The sequence below is a fragment of the Peromyscus eremicus genome, chromosome 2 (genome assembly GCF_949786415.1).
Source record: "Peromyscus eremicus chromosome 2, PerEre_H2_v1, whole genome shotgun sequence".
Classification (NCBI taxonomy): domain Eukaryota; kingdom Metazoa; phylum Chordata; class Mammalia; order Rodentia; family Cricetidae; genus Peromyscus; species Peromyscus eremicus.
In genome coordinates, this window is record NC_081417.1 from 79,784,700 (window position 1) to 79,808,648 (window position 23,949).

General features: G+C 50.9%; 1 protein-coding gene across 7 annotated transcripts in view; it reads left to right on the top strand.

The window, feature by feature from the left end:
* The window catches only part of Rgs3 (regulator of G protein signaling 3), a 140,910-nt gene that overhangs the window by 31,563 nt on the left and 85,398 nt on the right, over window positions 1-23,949 (top strand). For all 7 annotated transcript variants that reach the window (XM_059254443.1, XM_059254440.1, XM_059254444.1 and 4 more), the window contains exons 4-10: window positions 7,697-7,747; window positions 10,366-10,424; window positions 11,401-11,495; window positions 12,495-12,563; window positions 20,129-20,189; window positions 21,308-21,398; window positions 21,902-21,957. In XM_059254443.1, the coding sequence (XP_059110426.1) occupies window positions 7,697-7,747; window positions 10,366-10,424; window positions 11,401-11,495; window positions 12,495-12,563; window positions 20,129-20,189; window positions 21,308-21,398; window positions 21,902-21,957 (482 nt within the window). The remainder of the gene's footprint in view (window positions 1-7,696; window positions 7,748-10,365; window positions 10,425-11,400; window positions 11,496-12,494; window positions 12,564-20,128; window positions 20,190-21,307; window positions 21,399-21,901; window positions 21,958-23,949) is intronic.

Here is a 23,949-nt window from a genome sequence, read left to right on the forward strand (position 1 = left end):
CCAGCACTCTCGAGGCTCTCACCTTTAATCCCGGCACTCTCGAGGCTCTCACCTTTAATCCCGGCACTCTCGAGGCTCACACCTTTAATCCCGGCACTCTCGAGGCTCTCACCTTTAATCCCGGCACTCTCGAGGCTCACACCTTTAATCCCGGCACTCTCGAGGCTCTCACCTTTAATCCCAGCACTCTCGAGGCTCTCACCTTTAATCCCGGCACTCTCGAGGCTCACACCTTTAATCCCGGCACTCTCAAGGCTCTCACCTTTAATCCCGGCACTCTCGAGGCTCTCACCTTTAATCCCGGCACTCTCGAGGCTCACACCTTTAATCCCAGCACTCTCGAGGCTCACACCTTTAATCCTGGCACAATCGGGAGGTGGAGACAGGAATATAAGGCGGGCGGAGACAGGATCTCAGCCCCACTTTTTCCATCTGAGGATTCGTAGAGGTAAGAAGTCTCTGGGGGCTGCTGCTCTGCTTCTCTGATCTTTCAGGTTATCACCCCGATATTTGACTCCTGGCTTTTATTGATAAGACTGATTAGAATCTCGCATCAATCCTTCCTGTGGCTTTTAAAATGTGATAGTTCTCTCTCTCCCTCTGTGTGTGTGTGTGTGTGTGTGTGTGTGTGTGTGTGTGTGTATAGATCTACCTGTGTCTGTGCACTTGCGTACGTGAGTGCATGTACGTGGGGAGACCAGAAATCCACGTCAGGCACCGTCCTCTATCGCTTTCCACATTATCGCTATTATTATAGTTGGTGTTGTCACTTTGACTCAGGGTCTTCCACTAAATCTGAAGCTCAATGATCTGTCTTTTTGTTTTGTTTGTTTGTTTGTTTGTTTGTTTTTTTCCAAGACAAGGTTTCTCTGTGTAGCTTTGCGCCTTTCCTGGAACTCACTTTGTAGACCAGGCTGGCCTCGAACTCACAGAGATCCACCTGCCTCTTGCCTCCCGAGTGCTGGGTCAATGATCTGTCTAGGCTGGCCAGCAAGCCTCTAGCAGTCTGTCTCTCCAGTACTGTGGTCACAGATGCACACAGCCATGCACGCAACCATGCACACCCACCTGTAAATCCTCTAAATCCTCCCTTCCCCACGCCAGGAGCTGAGGACTGAACCCAGGGCCCGTTACCTCCTAGGTAAACCCTCTGCTACTGGGTCAAACCCCCACCCCACCCCCTTTTTATGTGGGTGCTGGGGATGTAAACTCAGGTCCCCATGCTTGTGTCACAAGCGCTTTACCAACTGAACCACCCCTCAAGCTCTTAGGACAGTTCTCCAGTGAGCAGCTGGTTTGGGGTGAATTGTTTGGGGATGACTGCTGCTTTGCATGAACCTTACAGATGTATTCTTGACATACCCCAGAGTGGCATGGGCTGTCTTGAGGACATGTGTCTGCTGACCCTGGAGTCCAGCAAGGGGGTGCAGCCCACATCTTGCTGTTTTCTGAGTCCGTCTCTCTGACCTGGATCCTGAGAGAGCTTGTCTCCCTGTGGTTCTCTGCTGAGCAATGCCTACAGGACAGAATTTCTTTCGCTGCTTTCTTCCTGTGGTGTACAGTGAACCTGTACCCCTCAGCCCTGCGCTTAGCAGAACTGGGGGTTGTTGCTCTCTCTAAGCTTTTAAAGCTTACTCCTTCAGCATCATCCCTGGCCTATGGGGGTCCTGGCTGTTCTTGCTTTGGCCCTGGGCCCTGGGTCCCTGGCACATCCTTACAGGTTCTTTGAACACCCATTCCAGGGATCCTCTGCACATAGGAAAGATGTCCAACTACAATCCTGTGGTATGGCAACAGCCCTTTCTAACCCCCCACTCCCCCGTGTGCCCACACAACCCTGAGGTGATGACTTCAGGTCCTTAGCCTCAACACTCCAAGGCCCTTGGCACTCTCCCAGGCCACACTCTGAGTGCGGAGGGAGGAAGCAGGACTATTGTAAAGGACAAAAGTGAAGAGAGGGGGATATCCTGCTTGTTTCTTGTTGTTGTTTGTTTGTTTTCTCAGATCAGCTAAAGACTCAGGATTCATCCTGTCTTCTCTTTCCCCAGTGGTTCATTTCTTTAGACTAGATGTTTCCTGGAACCTGCCATCTCCTTGGCACCCTTTTGGCTTCCTTCATTTTAACTGAATTCTTACGTATTATCGTTGTTGTTGTGTGTGATGTGTGCATGTGGGTACATGGTGCCGTGGCGTGGGTATGGCAGTCAGAGACGACGTGTGGAAGCTGGTTCTTTCCTTCTACCGTAGGCTCTGGGTGTCGAACTCAGGTAGGTAGTCAGGCTTGTGCAGCGAGCGCTTCTCCTCCTGACCTGTCCAGCACTCTTTTGGCTTCTTTTTTGTCTTGTTTTTGAGACAAGGTCTCTATATGTACTCATGTCTGTCCTGGAACTCTCTATGTAGAACAGGCTGGCTTCGAACTCAGAGATCCATCCATCTGCCTCTCCTCCCAAGTGCTGGGATTAAAAGCGTGTGCCACCACCACACCTGCTTCCCTTCTCTTGGCTTCTTGAGTAAAGCTTTGGCACTTTGTCCTGGGATGGCAGAGGAGGTGCCTGCTGGGGGTTGTGGGTTCCAACAGACTACTTGTACAGGAAAGAGTGCTGAGTTGGGCCAAGTTTTGGCCTCCAGTCCCAGCTCTGGGTACCCTGGATCCTCTGGGTCCAAGCCACTGTTTACACCAGGTATACTAGCTACCAATGAGGAGCTTGGGCAGCATGACTTCAGGGTCCCTGAGTGTTGGACATTTGGTAGAAGAGGCTGATGGGGAAGACAAAGGAGACAGATATGGCCAAGTCTTGATCTAATCCTCAACTATGAGCCTAGGTGGCCTGACCAGGAGCCTGGAGCCTGGCTGCTTGTCTTGGTCTCTGCTACTACATGGGAAAGGGCCCTTAGGCCCTCTTTGAGTACATGCCCTTGGCAGATCTTATAGACTCATCAGAACTCTGAGCCAATCTTTGACTTAGAAGGTGGTGTTCAACATGTGGGTCTTGACCTCCAAAGTAGCAAAATTACAGCTTTGGCCTGGCCTGTAACCCTGTCCACTCTTCCAGGCTGGGAGCCCGCTACAGACAGAAACCTGTGTGTTCAGATCTGCCCTCTGACTCTCACGTCTGCCCAACGGAACCGATGGCCATTTGTGTATGGGGGTGTTTCTCCATTTCGGGGAAGGGCTTTTGTTAGGTGTTGTACAGTATAACAGTTCCAAGTTGCAAATTGGAACACGTTTGGGCCAGAGCTGACTTTGCACTGGCAGTGATTTCAGAAACAAACAAATAACATTTCATGCTAAACCTAGATGCCACTGGGTTGGTGAGCTCTGACCCATGACTGCTGGCCACATCTGTTTCAAACCTTCCTTTCCCACCCCACCCTGCAGCAGGCGCTGGATCTGCAGCAGATTTCTAGGCACTAGGGAGCCCAAGAGTAGCAATTTCAGGGACCTTGAGGTAATCGTCCTTCTGGTTCCCATGCATCCTTTCATCCCGGGATCTCATCACCCTCCTGTATCTTCTGATCACAGCCTGGAGCACACTTTCACCCCATCATTAGCCCTGCCTCCAAGCCATGGACAATGTGGTCCTGGGAGAGAAGTGGGCAGTTGGGTCTGGAACTAGTATGGGCTTCCTGGGCTTCTGGGGCCTGCAACCTGGTCAGGAGAGCAGTAAGAATTCTGAGGGGCAGAAGGCTGGAGTCTGAATAGCTTGTGGATTGTACCAGTGTGAGAATCAAGGCATTCCAGGTGACTGTGGTTGAGGACCTCACGCAGAATTTACAGAATTTTGAAACGCAAGACTCCCTTCTTTTTGTTATCCAAAGGCTGCTTGTCTTCTAGTCAGTAATGAAGCCTCAGGCGCCAGCCCACGCCGAGGGCACACACAGAGATGAACAGCTGGGATAGTGACAGGGTGTCTCACTATGCCTGAGGAATGGCTGAAGGACTCTGGACATCAGGTCTAGAGGAGACAGCCCACAGCTGGCAGGACCAAATGAGGTCAATGAAAGTTACCAACAGCCTGTTTAGATGGAGCATCAAATAGTTACCAAAAGAGAAAGTACTCTTGTTACAGGAAGTGAACTTCCCTTACTGGAGGTGACAGAGCTGAGGGAGGGGATTGCTAGGAAGCAGTCATATGTGGGGCAAGTATAAGGGCCTAGCCCTGCTCTTCTGGCCTCTCAGCTTATGTCCCTGAGTGGTCTTGTGGCTACTTGAGGCTACAGGGAGACCACTGGATTCAGAGAATTTTTAGTATGTCTGGGAAGTGATGGGTATGGCTGTCTATGAGGATGACTTGAGGGGTTTTGTTTGTTTGCTTGGTTGGTTTTTAATCCCCCCATCTCCCTCTCTCTCTCTCTCTCTCTCTCTCTCTCTCTCTCTCTCTCTCTCTCCCCCCCCCCCATCTCCCTCTCTCTCTCTCTCTCTCTCTCTCTCTCTCTCTCTCTCTCTCTCTCTCTCTCTCTCTCTGTGTGTGTGTGTGTGTGTGTGTGTGTGTGTGTTTATGTACACAAGTGTGGGAGTAAATGTGCCAAGACACACATGTAGAGGTCCAAAGACAACCTTGGATGTTGGTTCTTGATTGCACTTTGCTTGAAACATGGTCTTGTGCTGTCTAGTTTTATGTCAGCTTGACACAAGCTATAGTTATTTGAGAGGAGGGAACCTCAACTGAGAAAATTCCTCCATAAGTTTGGGTTGCAGGAGATCCACAGCCAAACACCAGGCAGAGCTCCAGGAGTCCAGGCAAAGAGAGAGAAGAGGGATTCTATAAGCAAGTACATCAGGATCATGATGGGGAAACCTGCAGAGGTGACCAAATCAAACTAGTAGGAACTCATGAAAGCTGGATCAATGGCTGTGGAGCCTGCATGGGGCTGGACTAGGCCCTCTGCATGGTGAGACAACTGTGTAGCTTGATTTGCTGGGGGGGAGGGGGGGCGGGGCTCCTGGTGGTAGAATCAGAATCCATCCCTGGTGCATGAGTGGGCTTTTTGGAGCCCACTACCTATGATGGGACACCTCCTGCAGCCCTGAGGCAGGAGGAAGAGCTTGGACTTGCCTCTACTGCATGTGCCTCCCCCTCAGAGGCCTTGCCTTCTTGTGGGAAGGAATGGGGGGTTGGTTGGGGGAAGGCTGGGGGGGCGGGAGGAGGGAAGAGGGGGATTTCGGATTGTTGTGTAAAATGAAAAAAAAATTTTTCTTAAAAAAAAAAGATAGGGCTACAGGCAAGTTTGTAGGGCATTTTCTTTTGTCTTTTCTTTTCTTTTCTTCCTTTTTTTTTTTTTTTTTCTGAGACAGGGTTTCTCTCTGTAGCTTTGGTGCCTGTCCTGGATTTTGCTCTGTAGATCAGGCTGGCCTCAAATTCACAGAGATCCGCCTGCCTCTGCCTCTGCCTCTGGAGTGCTGGGATTAAAGGCATGTGCCACCACCACCAGCAGGCATTTTCTTAATTAATGGTTGATAGGGAAGGGACAGCCCATTGGGGGTGGGGCCACCCCTGGGCTGCTGGTCTAGAGTTCTATAAGAAAGCAGGCTGAGGTGCTGGGCAATGGTAGCACATGCCTTTAATCCCAGCACTCGGGAGGCAGAGCCAAGTAGATCTGTAGACTAGGCGAGATTCAGGACAGGCACCAAAACTACACAGAGAAACCCTGTCTCAAAAAACAAAAACAAAAACAAAACAAACAAACAAAAAAAAGAAAAGAAAAGAAAAGAAAAGAAAAGAAAAGAAAAGAAAAGAAAAGAAAGCAGGCTGAGAAAGCCATAGGGAGCAAGCAAGTCAGTAAGCAGCACCCCTCCATGGCATCTGTATCAACTCCAGACTCCTGCACTGACTTCTTTCAATGATGAACTATGTGTGGAGCTGAAAGCCAAATAAACCGTTTCCCCCACAACTAGCTTTTGGTCATGGTGTTTCCTCATAGTGATGATAACCCTAACTAAGACATTTGATGTCTTCCGATGCATACACCAGCCTCATTGGCCCTCAGGCTTCTGGGGATTCTATCTCCACCTCCTCTCTCTCATAGGAATACGGTGATTACTGATGCACTACTGTGCCAGGCTTTATGTGGGTTCTTCGGGTCTGAACTCAAGTTCTCACACTTGCACATAAGCGCTTTGCCCAGTAAGCCATTTCTCCATCGTAACCTGACGCCTCATTTTATTTTTCTTTTATTTAAATAAAAATGGGAGGAGGGGCTGGAGAGATGGCTCAGTGGTTAAGAGCTCTGGTTGCTGTTCTTCCAGAGGACCCAGGTTCAATTCCCAGCACCCACATGGCAGCTCACAACTGTCTGTAACTCCATCTCCAGGGGACCTGATACTTTCACACCAGTGCACAAAAAATAAAGTTAAATAAATTATATTTTAAAAAATGAGAGAAGTCAGAAACAAACAACCACCCAACTCAGGTCTCCATTTTTCACCTGCTTCCCATCCCAGATCCATTATCATCTTTCCATCTTTCCCTTCCCCTCTTTGGTTTCTCTCTCTCTCTCTCTCTCTCTCTCTCTCTCTCTCTCTCTCTCTCTCTTTCTTTGTGGTGCTGGAAGTTGAACCCAGGACCTTGCATGTGTGCTAGGTGAACACTGTAGCACTGAGCTACATGATCCTTGTGTGTGTGTGTGTGTGTGTGTGTGTGTGTGTGTGTGTTTGTGTGTGACAGGATCTTGCTGTGTAGCCAGGGCTGGCCTTGAACTGGAGATCCTCCTGCCTCTACCTCCTGAGTGTTGCAATTTTAGTTATGAAAATCTTGTTGTTCATGGATGCATTTATATTGTGAAAACAGCAAGAGTTGGAAAACAACATAAATTGGAATTCTTAACTACTTCCGTCCAATTCCCATTCTCTTTCCTCCAGACAATTCTGTTTTTAATTTGGTATCCTTTTTAATGTTCATGCACACACACCAGGTGTGTTGCTTTCCCCTTGAAAAACTCGTTGGGGCTGGAGCGATGGTTCATTGGTTAAGAGCACTTGCTGTTCTTTCAGAAGACCTGGGTTCAGTTCCCAGCACCCACATGGTGTCTCATAACCATCCCTAACTCTAGTTCCAGGGCGTCAAATGCCCTTTTCTGACATATGGGGCCACCAGACATGCAAAGAAGCGCAGATATACATGTAGGCAAAACATTCACACACATAAAGTAATCTAAAAAAACAAAATAAAAACAAAAAACCTTGTCAATAATATCCCCATGCCAGGCCACATAAAACCATACCATCCCCCAGTACAGCTGTAGATGATTTTATAGGCGGCACCTCAAGTTTCCATGTTTCCTTTTATTCAGCAGCCTGTGTGCATATATGGGAGGTTTGTCCTGGTAGGCAGGCACCCGACTGAAGGGTGTACACATAAATTCCAGTGTGTATTACCAGCAAAGGCAATTGGTCCTCCTTGTGGCAGAATATAACAGTGTCTTTGCCAATATGGACACTGTCCACTGTCTGCCTGGGCTGCCTCCCTGTGCAGGGATGAGTTCCCCATCACCAGAATGGCATCTGTTGGGCTGGAACCACTGCAGAAGGCACTCCTGATGGGGAGAGGAGGCAGAAGCGGGTGTCTCAGAGGCCCCTTCCAATCAGAGATTACACACGTCTTTGGATGGCCTCACGTGAACACAGGGCTCCTTTACCCCCATTATTAGTTTCCCCGACCAGGAGCCGAGGTAAAGGCGTTTCTTTTATTGTTCTTAGGTCAGCTGAAGCTGTCCATTGATGCCCAGGATCGGGTTCTGCTGCTGCACAGTGAGTATGGCTATGTGCAGGCTCACCCAGGGAGGAGAGGGATGGTCTCTTCCTGCCCGGAGCTGGACAGGGCACGGTGTCACTATGGTATCTTTCCTTTCCCTATAGCATTCTGCCATTTGTCGGCTGACACAGTGGGTGCTCGCTTGGGACACTTTCTGTAGACCCAGCGTCTGTCCTCACTCTGAAGTCTGGAGTCTGTCTACCAGGCCCATTTTCCCAGCAGGCCGCAGCTGTCTCTAGACATCTCAAAGTTATGCTTGGGCCAGACACAGCGGGGACTGCAGAAAAGCCTTCCTAGCCTCCCTGCTGCCTTTTTTTTTTTTTTTTAAATCCTCATTATTTTGTTTATTCACACAATGATGGGCAGCACAGTGTTATGGTTAAGGTCATAGCCTTTGGAGCCAAGCCACTAGAAGCTGAGTCCTGGTTCTGATGCTTTGCTTTCTAAGTAAACTTGAGCAAACTCCGTTTTCCCGTCACGCAGTGCTGGTAATAACAACCCTCTCACTCCCAGGTTGTTTCAAGGATTAAACGAGTTATATTGTGTAAAGCACCCAGCTCACAGTAGAAGTGTCTGGTAAGATAAGAGGGAAAGCCATAAATGGCAAAGTTAGCGGTTGAGCATTGCCTCTGGGCTAGGGGCTGTGGGCACCAGGGAGAAGTGCTTCCCTGGGTCTAAGTGGCATTGTGGGTTGCCAGGGAGGAGGTGACTTGCCCACTTAATCCCTTTGTTCTTCTTTCCACCCGGTGTATGAGTATTGCCGAACTTCTGTTGTGGCCCTTGACGTCTGGACTTTTCAGCTTAGTGTGGAAGGCCCTACCTGCCTCTCTAGGCTTCCCGGCTCTTGCTGTGCAAGATCCTCTCCATCCCATTCTACCTACCACGAGCCCCACTCCTCAGGACTACACCCTGCTTGTCTGTGCACTCTGTGTTGGCACGGGAGAGCTACGTGTCTGCAATAACCTTCCTCTTTTGTTGAATTCGAACCTTTCCTTCCTCTGATTTTGCAAGAATTGAACCGACCCAGGACATCGGTGAGCCTCAGGAAGGAAGGCTAGATTTGCTCCCCGCCAGGAGTGACCCCTGGTCCTTACCCACTTCCAGGGGCTGTTTGTTGCTCCCTGTTTGGGGTCCTCATCATGGTCTGGCCATATTGTGCCACCATGATGGTTTTGCAGTGAGGGTGTGGTCAGGGCTACCTTACTGCCTCTGGTAGTCAGGAAGACCCAGGAGGTCACCAGGCCTGGATCCTCCCCAGGAAAGCCACACCCTACAGGGGAAGAATATACTCTCGGGGAACAGTAGCTAGGATACAGAACAGAGAAGAGCAGGCGCCTGAGGTCCTTTGCTCCTGGCCTTAAGGGGCCCAATGTGAAGTTCCCAAGGACCAAAGGAGGGGTGTTCCGGGCCTGCCAGGGTCTCTCTCCAGCTGAGCAAACAGTTCTTGCAAAACGCATCTTGGCCCCTGCCACACCATTTGTCCTGTGTAGTTTGCTTTGGCTCTCCCCCAGCCTCAGCTCTTCATCCCTTCCAGCCTGGCTTCCCAGGCCTCATGCCCCAGACTACTGGGGCTCTGTGAGAGCCAAACCGAAGGCCCCGACTAAACCAAACACAAAAGAAAATGGAGAGATGTGGGTTCTGTTAGACCTATTACCTGATTGCTGTGGGCCTCAGGTAAGAGAGCCATTCTTAGCATTTAGCCTGTTATTCCTGTCTGTCTATCTTTATTATTATTATTATTTATTTATTTTCTGTTTTGTTGATAGTGATTGAATCACGGGCTTCATACACACTGGGTAAACACTCTACTCACTGAGCCACACCCCAGCCCTTATTCATTCTTTTCGGTCAGCAAACATTTTGTAGAACTGTTTCTTGTTGGTCAGGCAGTCTCCTGAGCACTTTAGAAACATTTGTTTATTTTAAAAGTACAAGTGTCATGTGAGTGAATATCATCACCAACTCTTGGAGAAACGGAGCACTCAGTCTGAGAAAGTCCAAGGTACTTGCTCTAGTACACACAGTTAGTGAATGGTACAGCTGCCTTCGCAGATGGCCTGCCTGCCTCTGGACTGCGAGCTTGGGACCGTTCTGTGACACTGCCCACAGCGTAGCACAGTGCCCCATGCAGCTTGGGCTCCCGTTCCCGGAGGCTGTCAGGAAAGGTGGAGAGAGCACTGGACTGGGAATCAAGAGACATAGGTTCTAATCTAACTGCCATTCCCATTGCTCAGTGGTTCTACACGAGATTCTGTGATTCTTGTGTCTTCGGGTCCTCCTGGCAGCCACATTTCCCCCACTCAGTGAGGGCTTGGACTGAATGCATTGTAAGTTCCCCTGTGGCTGTAAGACTCGGGGAAAATAGTGCACTCCATTCTATAACATGGTGAGGGTGCTGCCAGAGCGCAGGGGTGGGGGAGTGGCAATACACTAGGCAGAGATGGAGTAACAACCGTTAGTTAGCATGTCAACCAAGAGACCAGGATGAAGGGTCAGAGTCCTACTGCCCAGGAATATGCTTGTATTTCCATATCCTTCCATTAGTGAGTGTATGCCTGTGCCGTGTACATATCCTTACTCACTCACTCACTGTAACCTTTCGATTCTCTCCTAGTTATAGAAGGCAAAGGCCTGATGAGCAGAGAGCCTGGCGTCTGTGATCCCTACGTGAAGGTATCTGATATGACTAGAGGCTGGTGTGAGGTACTGAGGAGCCATGTCTCTGAGTCTCAAGGTCCTGGCACACCTGTGGGTTTGGGGCCTGGGGTGGTGGCTACCACCTCATTTGCTGAGTCTCTGGTCATTTATGATGCCCTATGCTGGCCTAGACCCTTGCTTTTTGACTAGCTTGTTCCCTAGGGCTTTAGGCAAGAGCTAGACGCTTACGGGTGATCTTGGTAATCCACATAGTGGGCCCTGTGACCATGCTGGTGACTGACACACAAGCTTTCTTGTGGGCAGCAGCATCTTCGTCCCCTTTCCCGCCCAAATGAGGCAGAACCTAGTCAAACGTGGGCAGGAGAGTGGAAGGGGTGTCTCTGGGGGCTGCCAGGTCTTTCTGGGTTAGACCCTTGCAGTGAATGCAGAGGACCACGGGGGTGAAGGATACAGGAAGCCAAAGGCCAGGGACATCCCAGAGTGTGGCAGCCAAGATGCCAGCTGCAGGCCTGATGCTCTCTTCCCTTTACTTCCTGAAGCCCTTCCTGCCAAGAGCCGGAGAAAGGCCTGACGGGAATAGGCGGACTGCCCGAGGCAGGGGAAAAGGAGTCCTGGAGTGAAAGCATGGCCTTGAGGCTTCCTGGGGAGGGAACACAATGCCCAGGGGCTTCTGCGGGACTTAGAAGGGAGGAGGCCTTTGGCTTTGGGGAAACCATTCTTGGTTGAAGCAGGAGTAGAGATGATACAGTTGTACCCTGTCTCCGCAGACCTATAGCTGCCTTCTTGGGACCACCACCATGACTCCCTGTCCTGGCGTCCATCCCATTGGCCCCAGGCTCCGTGTTTGTGATGGGGACTCTGCTCCGTCCTCTTCACAGGCTGCTCTGAAGAACCTTGGGAAGCTTTTAGTTTGGAGCCACGCAGCCAGCTGCAGGGCTTAGGTGATGCTGTGGCTCTGTGATTGCCTAATGTTTTCACTTTCCCACTCCAGATCTCTTTGATCCCGGAAGACAACCAGCAATGCCCTCAGAAGACACAGACCATTCCAGACTGCAGAGACCCAGCGTTCCACGAGCACTTCTTTTTGTAAGAGTCAGGAGCAGCTCAGCCCCCAGGGGGAGAGGCAGGCGGGGAGGTTTTGTCTGGAAAGATCTCTGTTTGCCAGATCCAGACACAGATCTAAGCAGAAAAACAGCGGCTTCTGAAGGATGCCTTTGTCTTCTCCATCCCCGGCGTCCTTGCATCCCTGGCCCGGGCCCAGCACTAAGGCATGCAGCAATAACATCACTTGGCTGGTTCTCCTGACTACAGTCACTAGGGCTGGCAGCCCCCTGAAGAGTAGCCAGTTTCCCACTGTGCCTCTGGCCAAGTTTTCATCTTCAACAGAAGGAATTTTCCGAGCTGAGGGGCGCTATTACCTGCTCATCCCCCCTTTTTTTTATTTAAACTCATTAACCTCCCTGAGCCCCAGCTTCCTCATTTGTAGAACGGAGTTAATAATAGTTTCTCCCCCCCCCCCCGGGGGGAGCTGGGGACTCTTAACTGGGACATGGGGCAGCGCCCATCAGAGTGGGAGCTGCTGCTGTTGTTGTTATTACTATTATTTCTTTCCCCCATCTCTGGGCACTCTGGGGCCAATGGGAAGGTCATGGACACTTAGTCTTTTCCTGTTAGTGAGAATGAATCATAATATTTTGGTTTTCTCCTCACTTCATGACATAATTTTGCATATTATGCAAAATTGGACAATACGGGTGAACAAAAGGGAGAAAATAGAGGATCTTCAGAGCCCTCCTGCTCACACAGATAGCCTCGCTGCATTTCTTGTCAGAGCCGTTCGTTCATGTGGGCGTGTGCCTCCGTGTATGTTTATAAGACAGGATTGTTTCATAATGGTGTGCCTGAGCCCCCTTTTAGTCCTTAACAATATAGTCTACACGCTATTGTGCCCGTGAGGACTCTTCTCCCACACTATGACACTATATTTAGCTGTTTGTAGATTCCTTCTCAGCTGTTGTCATCGTGGCCAGTTTTGTGAGCCTGGCCGAGAGCTGGGCCCTCCTAACGCTCTGCTTTGCTTCCTAGCCCTGTCCCAGAGGAGGGTGATCAGAAGCGTCTTCTGGTGACCGTGTGGAACAGGGCCAGTGAGACCAGGTGAGAGGACTTGCTGAGCTGGACTGAGAACCTTCCCTGGGTTTGGGGTGCCAGCATGCAGTAGGGGAGAAATGCCTTTGGGGTAAGTAAATGGCAGTGACTATACATACAGAATTGCAGAGGTGCCCTGAGACCCTATCACATGGAAGAGATGAACAAGGGGAGGCCAAGACGCCATTGTCAGTGAATATTTGTGAGCCCTAGGTATCAACAAGGCAGGGCTTAAGCCTCCCCCGGGATGCCCACTGGCGAACCCGAGACTCTGCTCTGAAGGTGCCCACTGTCCCAGGAAGGGACATTAGGCATTGTCCGGAGATAAATTACAGTGACAGCGTACACACAAGCCAGTTCCATGTGACTCTGTGCCCTGTTTTCACTGGGCCTACTTTGCTCTGAATCACCACTGTACCCAGTACACACATGTAATGAATACTAACCTCACAAACTAGAAAGGGATGAATGAAAAAGAGAGTAAGTGTGGGAAGATGCCTGGGAGGGGGGGCTTCATGGGCAAAGTGGAATTTTGAACCTGGGCAGAGAGTAGGAGTAAGACAAGGCGAGAAGGAAGGGGCATTCTGGGCCAGGCGTGAGGAAGCAGAAAGCAGTGAGGAAGCAGGGCTCGTGGTGGTGGTGGCCCCAGGCTGTCGTGAGGAGGCCTGGTTTAGGGGTGCAGAACTTTTGCAGGGTGGGGGGGATATCGAAACAGGCTGATCTCACGGGTGGTGGGAGACAAAGGAGGCAGTCGTGGGTCTGAAAATGAGAGGCGGCTGTTACAGTGTGGGGCGGGGACGCTGTAGGCAAGTGTGAGGACTGGCTGCTAAGGAAAGCCTACACAAGCGTTGGCCTGCCAAGGCCAGCTGGGCAAGAGCAGCGCGAGGCTCGCTTCACAAAGGCACTATGTGAATCTGGGAGACCTGGTCACCAGTAACATTGTCCAGCAGACATAGAGTAGAACTGAATGAACTGAATCCAGGGGCCCATGTGAGTGAAAATCAGCTCAGCTCTCCAGCCTAGACCTGCAAAATGTTTTGAGGTTGAATGTTCTTTGTGTGTGCACTGTGTTGGAGATTGAACCCAGGGCCCTGTACATACTGGGCAAACATCCTACCATTGATCTGTGTCCCTAACTCCCGGATTCTTCTTGGAAACATAAACCCCAGTAGCTACTATGGTCTTTTAGGGGTCCCATTTAACCTTGAGAATGAAGAGTTTTGGTTTTGAGGGAACCTACTGTTCATCACAGAGTGATGCTCACGGTGCTACTCACCTCACCCATCCATTTTTTTCCATCATCCACTCAGCTGCCGCTTCCCGGCAGCCAACATTCTAGGTGCTAGCACCCCTGCAGCTCTCTGGAGGGGAGTGAAGGAAAGAGACTTGAGGGTGCGGGTGGGGGAGGGGCACCACACTGGTAACAGGTGCCCCCACAGGGTACTGAGCTGGGTCCGGCCAAGAATGCATTATCTCGTGTGTGCAGGTTGTACTCAGTTTCCAGAGTTGATGACCGAGCCTCAGGGAGACTAGACCGTGCTCAGGGTCACCCAAACGGTGAAGAGCGGAGCTGGGAAGAGAAGACAGACAGCTGTGTCTAAGGTCTGTCCTTGTCGCTGTATTGCCTCCTGGCCCCAAAGGACAGAGTGGCCAGCGTGGGTTTGTGCAGTGAGACAGCGTCTGAGGACTTACCAGTGTTTTGGGAGGATCGGGTGCAAAGTAGGCCTTCGACAGAACTGAGATGGGGTTGGCGTAGGCCCAGCCAGGTGGATCCATAGGTCCTTTAGAGAAGGGTGATCCTCTTTAGAGAAGGGTGGTCTTTTTTAGTGCTGGTGGTCCTCTGTCCCAGTTGGGCATCAGAGTCTCCCAGGGCACCTGTGTAGAACACGGTTCCCAGGCACCACGTCAGACGGCCCAGCCCACATCTCCATGAGCAGAACCTGGAGGTCTACACTTGTTTAAGGCCCCATGGTGAACTGAAGAAGCCAGTCTGGTGTTTGGGATGCTGTTTGGCCACTGGGGACATACCTGAAGACCCTGGCAAGAGAGTGGCAGATACGTGCTGTAGGTCTAAGATTCGGGAAGGTCTTTGGCAGGACAAGGTGAAAGAGAGAATTGATGGGAGCAGTATTTGAATGCGGTACTTAGCTGTGCGAACAGGAGGAAGGGGCAGATATATCTCTTGGGTGGTTGGTGGTGTCACCAGTAGTGTATGAAAGGGAAGGTGAGATGCTGGTGTCCAGAGCATCTCTGAGACAGTGGTGTCTGCTGGTGGTGCATGTATGGAATGGATGAGATGAACCACCCAGGACACACTGAGTGTCAGGCCCTGGCTTTGAAGGGTCAGTAAACTGCATCAGGAGCTCTAAAGGAGCCCGGAGGAGTGTCAGAGAAGCAGAGGGATACTCAGCAAGCTCCTGGTAGAGGTGAGGGCTGGAGCTCAGTCTTCTATGGGAAGCAGGCAGGCGGAGCTGCCGGGGAGCCAGCAATGCGGGTCACGTTTTTTGGAAGAGAAAGTAAAGCTAGGGAAAGTGAGTCAGTCCCCAGCGAGGCCGCCTGATCAGGGCCCTGTCTCCACCAGTTGCCTATTTTGGGAAAGTGCGATTCGTATTAAATAAAACACAGCCAGCCTCGTGGTCAGAGCCCCAGCCCTAAGCTCAAGAGGGCTGGGGCAGGCGTAGGCAGGCCTGCCTGCAGAGCAGATGGAGCCTGTCAGCACCACGCTGGCCGTTTTCAGCCTCCCAGAGCTCTTAGCCAGCTCTTCTTTATCGACCAGAGGAGGCCTCTGAGCTGGAGCAGACGGACAGCAACTCCAGGAAACCCAGACTCTGCCAAATGTTCCCAAATCAAATTGTGTTTCTCTGAAGGACAGACATACAAGTTATCGATGTGAAAGACCATCATGGAAGGTGGGAGGCAAGTTTACTGAACCGTGCTCCGTCACAAAGCATTTCCCATGCATTATCTCACTTAACACAGGTTTGGAGGGGTGAGAATTACGAGTGTCTTTCTCTTCAAGGGCCTATGAAGGCGCAAGACCTTGAGGTTATATAACGGCCGGTACTTAACAAGCATTTATTCTGCGTGAACATTAAGTCCATGGCATGCCTTATCTAATTTAATCCTCACTCTGCTCTTTTATGGGAGAGGAAACAGGCACAGATAGGTTATATAACTTGTCCAAAGTAACACAGCTGGAATGCAGAAAAAAAAAATCAGCGGCAGATCCAGGCAGCGAGAAGCAAGTCCATGCTTGTAGTCACACCGCAGTGCGCTGGCCCACCTCCCGCGGGTGACAAACGATGACTCCAAAGCCGTTCTCTTTCCCTGCCAGTGGCTTGCTCCTCCAACCTTGAGATGTTTCAACACACGTAGTGTGGCTTTGTATGAACCAGCCAGTCAAATGTGCGGTGGGCACATTCCGCCTCCTGTAGTCAGCAAGAAGGAAAGAGCCTCCTGGTGGTGGCTGTCCATTCCTACTGGAGACGGGATGTACAGAGAAGTCCAGGTGGGGCTGGGGAGGTGGTGGCTCCGTGAGTGAGAGCACCCGCTGTGCGAGCATGAGGACCTGAGTTCGAATCCCGTGGCAGCACACAAGTCGGTCACCCTAGCACAGTGGCGGTCAGAGACACGAAGATGAATGGGTTTCTAGTTGCCTGCCTCGCTCTAGCTTCAGTGAGAGACCTTGTCCTGAGGGGATGAGGTGGTGATCAACAGAGCAGGGCACCTGACATGGTCCTCTGCACAGACACCACCGATCGATCACAGACACACAGCATCCTGGGGCGGAGCTATGGATGTCAGCGTATGTCAGCATCTTGGCAGGAGCTGAGGAGGACCACTGAGCCTGTGAAGGAGAACCACTCTCACTGGCTGGGCCACTGTGGGCCAGCTTTTCCTCAGCTCTGGGCCTCAGTTTCTTTGTCTGTAAAATGCAAGCATCTCTAAGTCGGCTTTTTTTTTCAATTTCAAAGTTCTGTGAATGTTAAAAATTATAGCTACCTTCATAAAATAGTTTGATAAACTAAACTAAACAAACTGTAGACCGTTTCAAAGACATGAAAAGCTAGAAGGTAGATATCACCCCCCAGAGATGCATAGCCCCAATGCATCTGTTATCAACATGTGGTTGATCTTTGTCTCTGCCCACCTACTTGCCCCTCCTCCAGTGGATCGTTTTCAAGCAAACCCCACACATTTTCATGCCTTATCAGTAATATATATATATATATACATATATATATATGACAATTTCTAAAGAAACAGAATTATAAAGACGTAATCACACTCAGAAAATGGTAATCCATCTAATTCCTCAGGCACTTTGAACACAGAGCTAAACTGTTTGGACGTCTTGCTGGATAATAGGCAGAAAGGCAAACTGAAGCTTATAATATCGTTTAAACAACCTTCTAAACTTGTAGCCAGAGAACAGCCTTGGAGAAAGATGTAGTTGTTCCTCCGAAAGACAGACATTTGACTTGTCATGTGAAAAACTGTTGTAGACGAATATTAACCGTGTTTTTAAGTTTTATATATATATATTATATATAAAATTAAAGGATGCAGTCTTTTCTGAAAACAGTAGCTGCGTACTTGGAAGGTCTGCTTTGCCGTGCGGCAGGCACCGCCCCCAGCACTCTAGGGACAGCCCCTCCTTCACCCCTGTTGCAAACAGGATCTCCGTGCCAAGTGTAGCGGCCCTAACATCAGAAGGCTTGTGACCAGTGATGGGTAAGCAGCCCAAAGAAAAAAAGTGAATAGAAAGACATGGACTCAATTTAAGGCATCAAACTAGAAATAAAGATTACATTATATAACCCTGTGATACAAAATGGTTCAAGGTTCTTCAATGAGAAGATCAGTGTGCCTTCCCGAAAACATAACGCACCTCACCTTGCAGTAAGCTGAGGCCTGTTCTGCCGTGTGCTCAGAGGTAGAGTCACCTCTGAGCCTCTGCACTGGTTGGTCCCCCTCTCTGAAACGCTCTCCCTCTCATCCTTTCTGGCTCTGCTCCTGCGACCTCCTGCAAGCCTCCCAGCCCCAGCTGCCTCTTGCGCCTTCCCAATTTGTTGCCCCGCACCGTTCATCTGTCAATCTCGCTCCGTCTTGTGCCAGGGCCTGTATTGCCGTCTTGAACTGCCATTGAAATTCCTGCCTATTTGTCTTGTTTCCTTCATACTGGGGCTCCTTGCCCAGGGCCTGCCAACCATGGGCATGATGGATTCCCCCATTTGTCAAGCCTTTGCTGAGTGCAGAAGCCTGGAGCTGAAGCCTTGGCAATCAGCAGTGACCAAGGCGTGGTTCCAGAGCCTCTTCACGGAGGGAAGTTGCCAGCCTCTCCTGCATGGGCTCAAGTTGGTAAGCTGGCTGGTACCTTGCTGCTATGCCCGGGCTGCTTATATAAGCAGTTTTTCCTCCGAAGGGTTTTCAAAAGCAGCCTTCAGAAGTAGCTAATTGAAGAACACTCAGAGAGAGGTCCCTGCTTGTGGACATTAATTGTGACAATTTACTCTGCCTGAATGATCATGAAATCACTGGAGGCCCCTTAGCAGGAAGCAAAGCTCGAGGGAGGCTATTAACCATTTAGCATTCTCTAAGCACCAGGGAATAAAAATTCCACTTACAGCAGAGTAGGGAGAGGCAGTGTTTATTACAGCTAAAGCCCCAGCCTGGAGATGGGAAAATTTGCAGCGCTGACCAGCCTGAGTGCAGAGTGAGCATCACCTCCCTACCAGCCAAGGCTCTCCCAACTGTGCTGATGAGAACAAACTTGCTAGGAGCACGCTGGTAGAGCCTGCAAAGGCTGTCCTCGAGTGGCAGCTGTCTGGGTGATTGCTGCTTGGGGAAGTCTCACCCACTAGTGCGGCTCTGACCCCTTTCCAGGAGGGAAGAATATTTGTTCAGAACAGTGGGGTCGGAAGGTGAAGGGATGTCTTATTGGGGGGGGGGGGACTGCATTATCCTCCTTGAGCGAGTTATTAATGATAGGAGGGGACAGGGAGGAGAAGGAGGAGACCATGAGCCACAGCTGGAGAAGTAGCCAAATGCTGCCGTGGAGAGAGAGAGCTGGGTGAACTCCGAGGCCCCGGTCCTGTGGCTGTGGTTTAGAACTTGGATAGGCAGGTGGGCGGCCAGTGTTGAGGACCGGTCCGCAGTGCCTGTGTCCTGCCCCTCACTTGACGTGGCCGCCTGGGAGAAGCTAGTTTTGTTATGCTTACCACTATCAGGTGGCAAGCTGCCACCCTTTCCGGAGAATCCAAACAATGTGTATTTATGGAGGCTTCTTGACCTCCGCTTGACCGTGGGTGGGTGCCTTGCAGAATCCCTGGAGAGCTTTCCCCAGGCTCCAGTGCCCAGACGCTGCCTTGAACCAGTTTGGTTTGGACCTAGGCATGAGCTCTATAGCTCAAATCTCAGGCAGGTTTTGGGGCAGCTCTTTGATGCTGTGCTCTTCCGAGTAGCCTCCGGGGCCTGGGCCCTGTAGACCAGCCTCCTGGGAGGTGTATCTGCAGAGAGTTTACTGTCCGTCTTTGCTTTAACCCTGTGCCTTCCAGGACAGACCAAATCCTCCATCTGCGTGGGCCCTACAGACAGTGCGAATTGGGCTGCCAGTGTTGTGCTCCCGTCTAACTATGTGTGGTATCAGGGTCAAGTAGAAGGCTGTACAGTAGAGGTCCTTAAAAATACGTTTATCCACCACCCCACACTGCAAAAGCAGTGACTGTTCTGTGAAGATTTGAAAACAAAATTGCAAACAATCTCACGTGCCAGACACAGCCATTGTTTGTCTTTTGTGGTTCTGTTTCCCATGAAACTACAGCTTTGTACGGGTCCTTTTCTCTGACAACAGCAAGCTTTGGCATTTTATTAGCATTGATCGGTACCATCCTTATTAAAAGCTGTTAATAAGTTCCTGGTGGGTGGACATTCTCTAGGCACTTTGAGTTCCTGTTACCCAAGAAGCCCTGCTTGAGCTTTACCCTGACCCTAGTCTGACAATGTATGAGGTCTGACCTTGGCTCATGCTTGCCTGTCCCACTGACAGGTCAGACAGGTCATTGTGGGTCATTGTGACTTTTGTGTGTTAGGTATGTCTGGAACTTGGTCTCCAGCCACCCGAGAACTGCTAAGGTCCCGCTTGGATGCAAAGCAAAAACTATGTGAGCTGAGGCCCCATAACTTTCTTCTTACTGCATGTCCCCAGCTGAGGTGATGGCTAAGAGACTCTGACGGAGACAGTCTTCTCCACCTACCCAGCACCAGAACAGCTAAGACACTCAAGGTAGTCCTGAGCTCCCGTAGCATCAGAGAATGCAGCATCTGCCCAGGCCTGGGACGCTTGGCTTCCCTCAGAACCGACTACGAACTCTTCTGTGACCTTGGGAAGGGGACCAATGAAGCTTGGTGTTTTCCTCGGGAAACTGAGTAGAACTCCTGTGCCACCTCACAAAGTGGGAAGGAACAGAGGCAGGTGGAGGTGCCCTCAGGAAGCCACACGTAGACTGTGGAACATTTGACAGTAACCTTCTTTGAACAGACAGCAGGGGACTCACTCTCTGCTCCTCTCCTAGGCAGCATGCACTCATCGGCTGCATGAGCTTCGGGGTGAGATCCCTCTTGACTCCGGACAAGGTGAGTTGGCAGGAAGCTTCAGGAGCAATAGCCCCCACCCACCCACCTAGACCCTGGCTGGTACACTCATGCCAACCCTGCAAATGCTCAGGTTGAGCTGTTCCTTTTGACACATGGTGTTCCACTGAGGCAGGCATTGGTAACCTAAGTTATAGGCTGCTGTTGTCACTGGGCTGGCTAAGGGTTTGAGTCCCCTTCCAGAGGGCAGTTTGGCAGCCCCAGGCTCCCTAGGAAGTGCGGAGTCTGCTGGATGCCAGGATGCCATGAAGTGTTTTGGCAAGTCCCACGGGATGTAGGTACTCCTAACCTGCTCTGGGTGAAGGGAACTGGCACCCCTGGTGCCCCTCTAAAAGGGTCCCCTTGACCTGTCTTGTGGGTGCAGGAGGGGGCAGCACTGGCATTGATGCCTTCCCTCTGAGACGGGGCTCACAGGACCCTTCCTTTGGGTCACTGTCGCTCACCTGCCCTTATTAGGTACTGCAGCCCCAAACCGGAAGCTCCGAATAGGGGTGGGTGCCCTGCTCCACATCTTGAAAATGTCCTCGCGGCCTGTTTTGTGTCCCTGCCACTTAGCTTTGTGTCCTGGAGTGAAGTCACAAGATGGCTGTGTGGAGGTCCTTCGGATCTCCTGGCTGCAGCTTTGGCTTCCATCCTCTCTGAGGACTGTGAGAAGGTTCTCCTCGTGGAGAGGACTGTGAGAAGGTGCTCCTCACGGAGACTGCACAGAGGTCTCGAGTACCTGCTTTTGTGGCCTTTTCCACTGCTCTTCACGCTTATCTTTTTGTTCTGTAAACATGGATTTAATGAGCACCTACTACTGTTTACCAGGCTGAATATTAGGTACGTCCGAGAGCCTGGCTGGAGGCAGGAGGCAGGCGAGTCCGTAGTTGTTCTCCAGGGCTAAGAGGCCGAGGGAGAACCAGTTCTGTCCTGAGCATCAGGGGAGGCTTCTTGGTGTAGGTGGTAGCCTTGGACGGGGAGACTGGACCATCAGCATCTGAGGAATGATGCCCAGCTGCAGTTTTTGTTGTTTGGTTTGTTTTTGAGGGGTTAGTGGTACCTTGACCTGTTCCCTCTGCCTCTTTGGTCTGATCATATCCTTCCTTCTCTCATGACAGGAGATCAGTGGCTGGTATTATCTGCTAGGGGAGGACCTGGGCCGGACCAAGCACCTCAAGGTGGCTAGGCGGCGGCTCCAGCCCCTGAGAGGTGTGTACGAGCCCCTTGAAGCTCCCTGACCCTTAATGAGTGGAGCATGAATCTCACCTCCCTGGGACTTCTTTCCAGCTGCTATAGGACCACAGGCTACCCCATGCCCAGGACATTATTACCATATGATGAGCTTTCCTCGGAGTTTGTGCCCTTTCACACAGATCAGTCCCCTGCCTCACTCACAGAAGCTTCTTTACTTCCCAAGTGTCTCCTTCTCAAGGTTCTGTATCTCATCTGTGAGGCTTTGCTGACCTTGGGGATCTCACCTCTACAGGCATGGTTTTAGGGTCTGCCGTGAGCCTGAGGCTCAGGGCTTGGATTTCATGCCCCTTCAGTCCTGTTCTTTTACTCACAGCCCTGGCTCCTGAGCCTCTGCTTACTCCGAGCCTTGGCACTCTTCTATCTGGAAGCCAGGAATGGCTCTGACACTCTCACCCCTGGTTGGTGCATGGGCCCTCCTGCCCGTAGGAACTTTCTGACTCAGCTCTATCACCTTCCAGATATGCTGTTGAGAATGCCAGGAGTTGGGGACCCTGAGAGTGGGGAGAAATTCCAGGTAGGTGGGGACATTCCTGCTGGGGCTGGTGGAACCTGGGCATGGATCCAGGGTCTCCGATCCCCTCTTTGTCAGCCTCTTGACCCCAGAAGTGGCTGTGAAAGAGGGTAGTATTTGATGTTTGGAACTCAGCAAGTCATGCATTGTGAGGGAGGATTCTTGGCTTTCCTAAGGTGTGTCCTTGGAAAGGTATGTCACTGCCCTGTATGTAGTTATTCATGACCTTTGCAAGGGTGGGAGAGAGCCAGGAAACACAGGTGACCGGATTTTTCAGATTGTTTTGATCTCCAGAAACAGAATCCTCCCTTCCCCCAGGTCCCCAGAACCCCTGTTTCTCCTAGGACCATGGCCATGTCATTTTCACAGGTTAGGCCTGCCCGGGCTGGAGAGTAGCCATGACTCTGAACCTGAAAGGTATGGGTTTCTAGCTTCCTAATAGCTTTGAATCTGAAGAGGAACATTATGTAGGGATTTAGAAGAACTGTCCAAAGTTCACTCAGTCTCTTTAGAGAACCTCTCACGGTGACTCATGGTTTTCTTTAACTGGGAGAAGGAAAATCCAACTCCCAGGGACCAGTTATCCCCTGGGTGCTACTGTGATCTAACCCTCACCACCCCACCTTACCGATAAGGGGACGTACAGATCCCTGGGTTATATGTCACTGTGGCCACACGGGCAGCAAGAGGTAGACAGTGCCTCTGAAGAGGGTGTGCCCTGTGCTGTGCTGTCTCTAGAGTGTGGAGAAGACATCACTGAGGAGACGTGATGTGGGATGCTCCTTGAGCAATCTAGGAAACCTCTCCATTGGCTGCACTCATCTATCCCCTCACACACGATGGGGTGGTTACACCTGCATGGACCCCAGCCTGGCACTGGGTCCTGGGAAAGAGCCTTGGTTCAGCCCTTGTGGAACATACTGTTGAGAATATCACTGCCCAGCATAGTACCAGCTTGCTGCCTGTGGCTTCTTAGCATTTGGCTGTAGCAAGTGAGCCTGAGGAATTGAACTACCACTTCTATTTCACGTCAGGTAATTTCAGTTTGCCTTGTACAAATGTCTAGCTCCCATTATAGTGCTAGGGTAACTTGCCAGATGTGGTTTCTATGGCTTCATGTGGAGTTTAAAAGCTTCCTCTAGCTTCAGGGATAGTTTCCAAAGATTTTCCCCCCACTGTCTGTGATGGGGTAGTGACTATGGAGCCACCCTGGTAATATGTGGGAATTACTTGGACATCAACATTGCAGGTCTCCAGGTGGCTTGTGAAAGACCCACTTTGTGTTAGATTCTGCAGACTGTCCCATGTCCCTAAGGCTACTGTTCTCAAGTGCATTGGATTTGGGGACTGATACACCTGAAAGGTGTCCATAGCACTCAGCAGAGGCAGGGACTGGCAGAGGTTTGGGAAAATAAGAGTTCGCTTATTTGAATCCATTTGAAAGACATAGAGATGTAGGTCACCTACCCATGATCACTTAGCAACCAAACCAAGGGACTGCCTCTGTTCTAATAACATGAGTGAGCGGGTGGGCTTTCCCAGGGGCTCCTAGGAGGGCAGAGGGGGCTGGGCTCATTCTGTGCTACTCTCAAGACCTGATCCTGGAACTACAAGGAACTTGGCTGCAGTGCCTGGGTTCTAACCTGGCGTTCAGCTGTAGCCACTCTTGGTTTCTATTTCTTTGTTGTTAAGATGTGGAGGGTGGTGCCCCCGTGGCTGGGAACCCACTTACACATCTGTGTGCCATCAGCCCCTCTACACAGCCCACTTTTGTGAACGAAGAAGCTGACTTTTAAGTGGCTCCGGAGTGCCCACCAGTCTCCAGATGTTTTGTGTTCCCTGACTTGGGTACCGTGCTTAGGCCATCCCGGATTGTCCCCACCGGGTTAGTCCACAGGATTTGCTCCTGGGGACCCTGGGATTGGCAGGGAGGTGTGCTGTTACAGAGCAGCGGCGTGTTTTCTGCTTGAGTTTCTCGGTGAGGGGTGTTTGTGA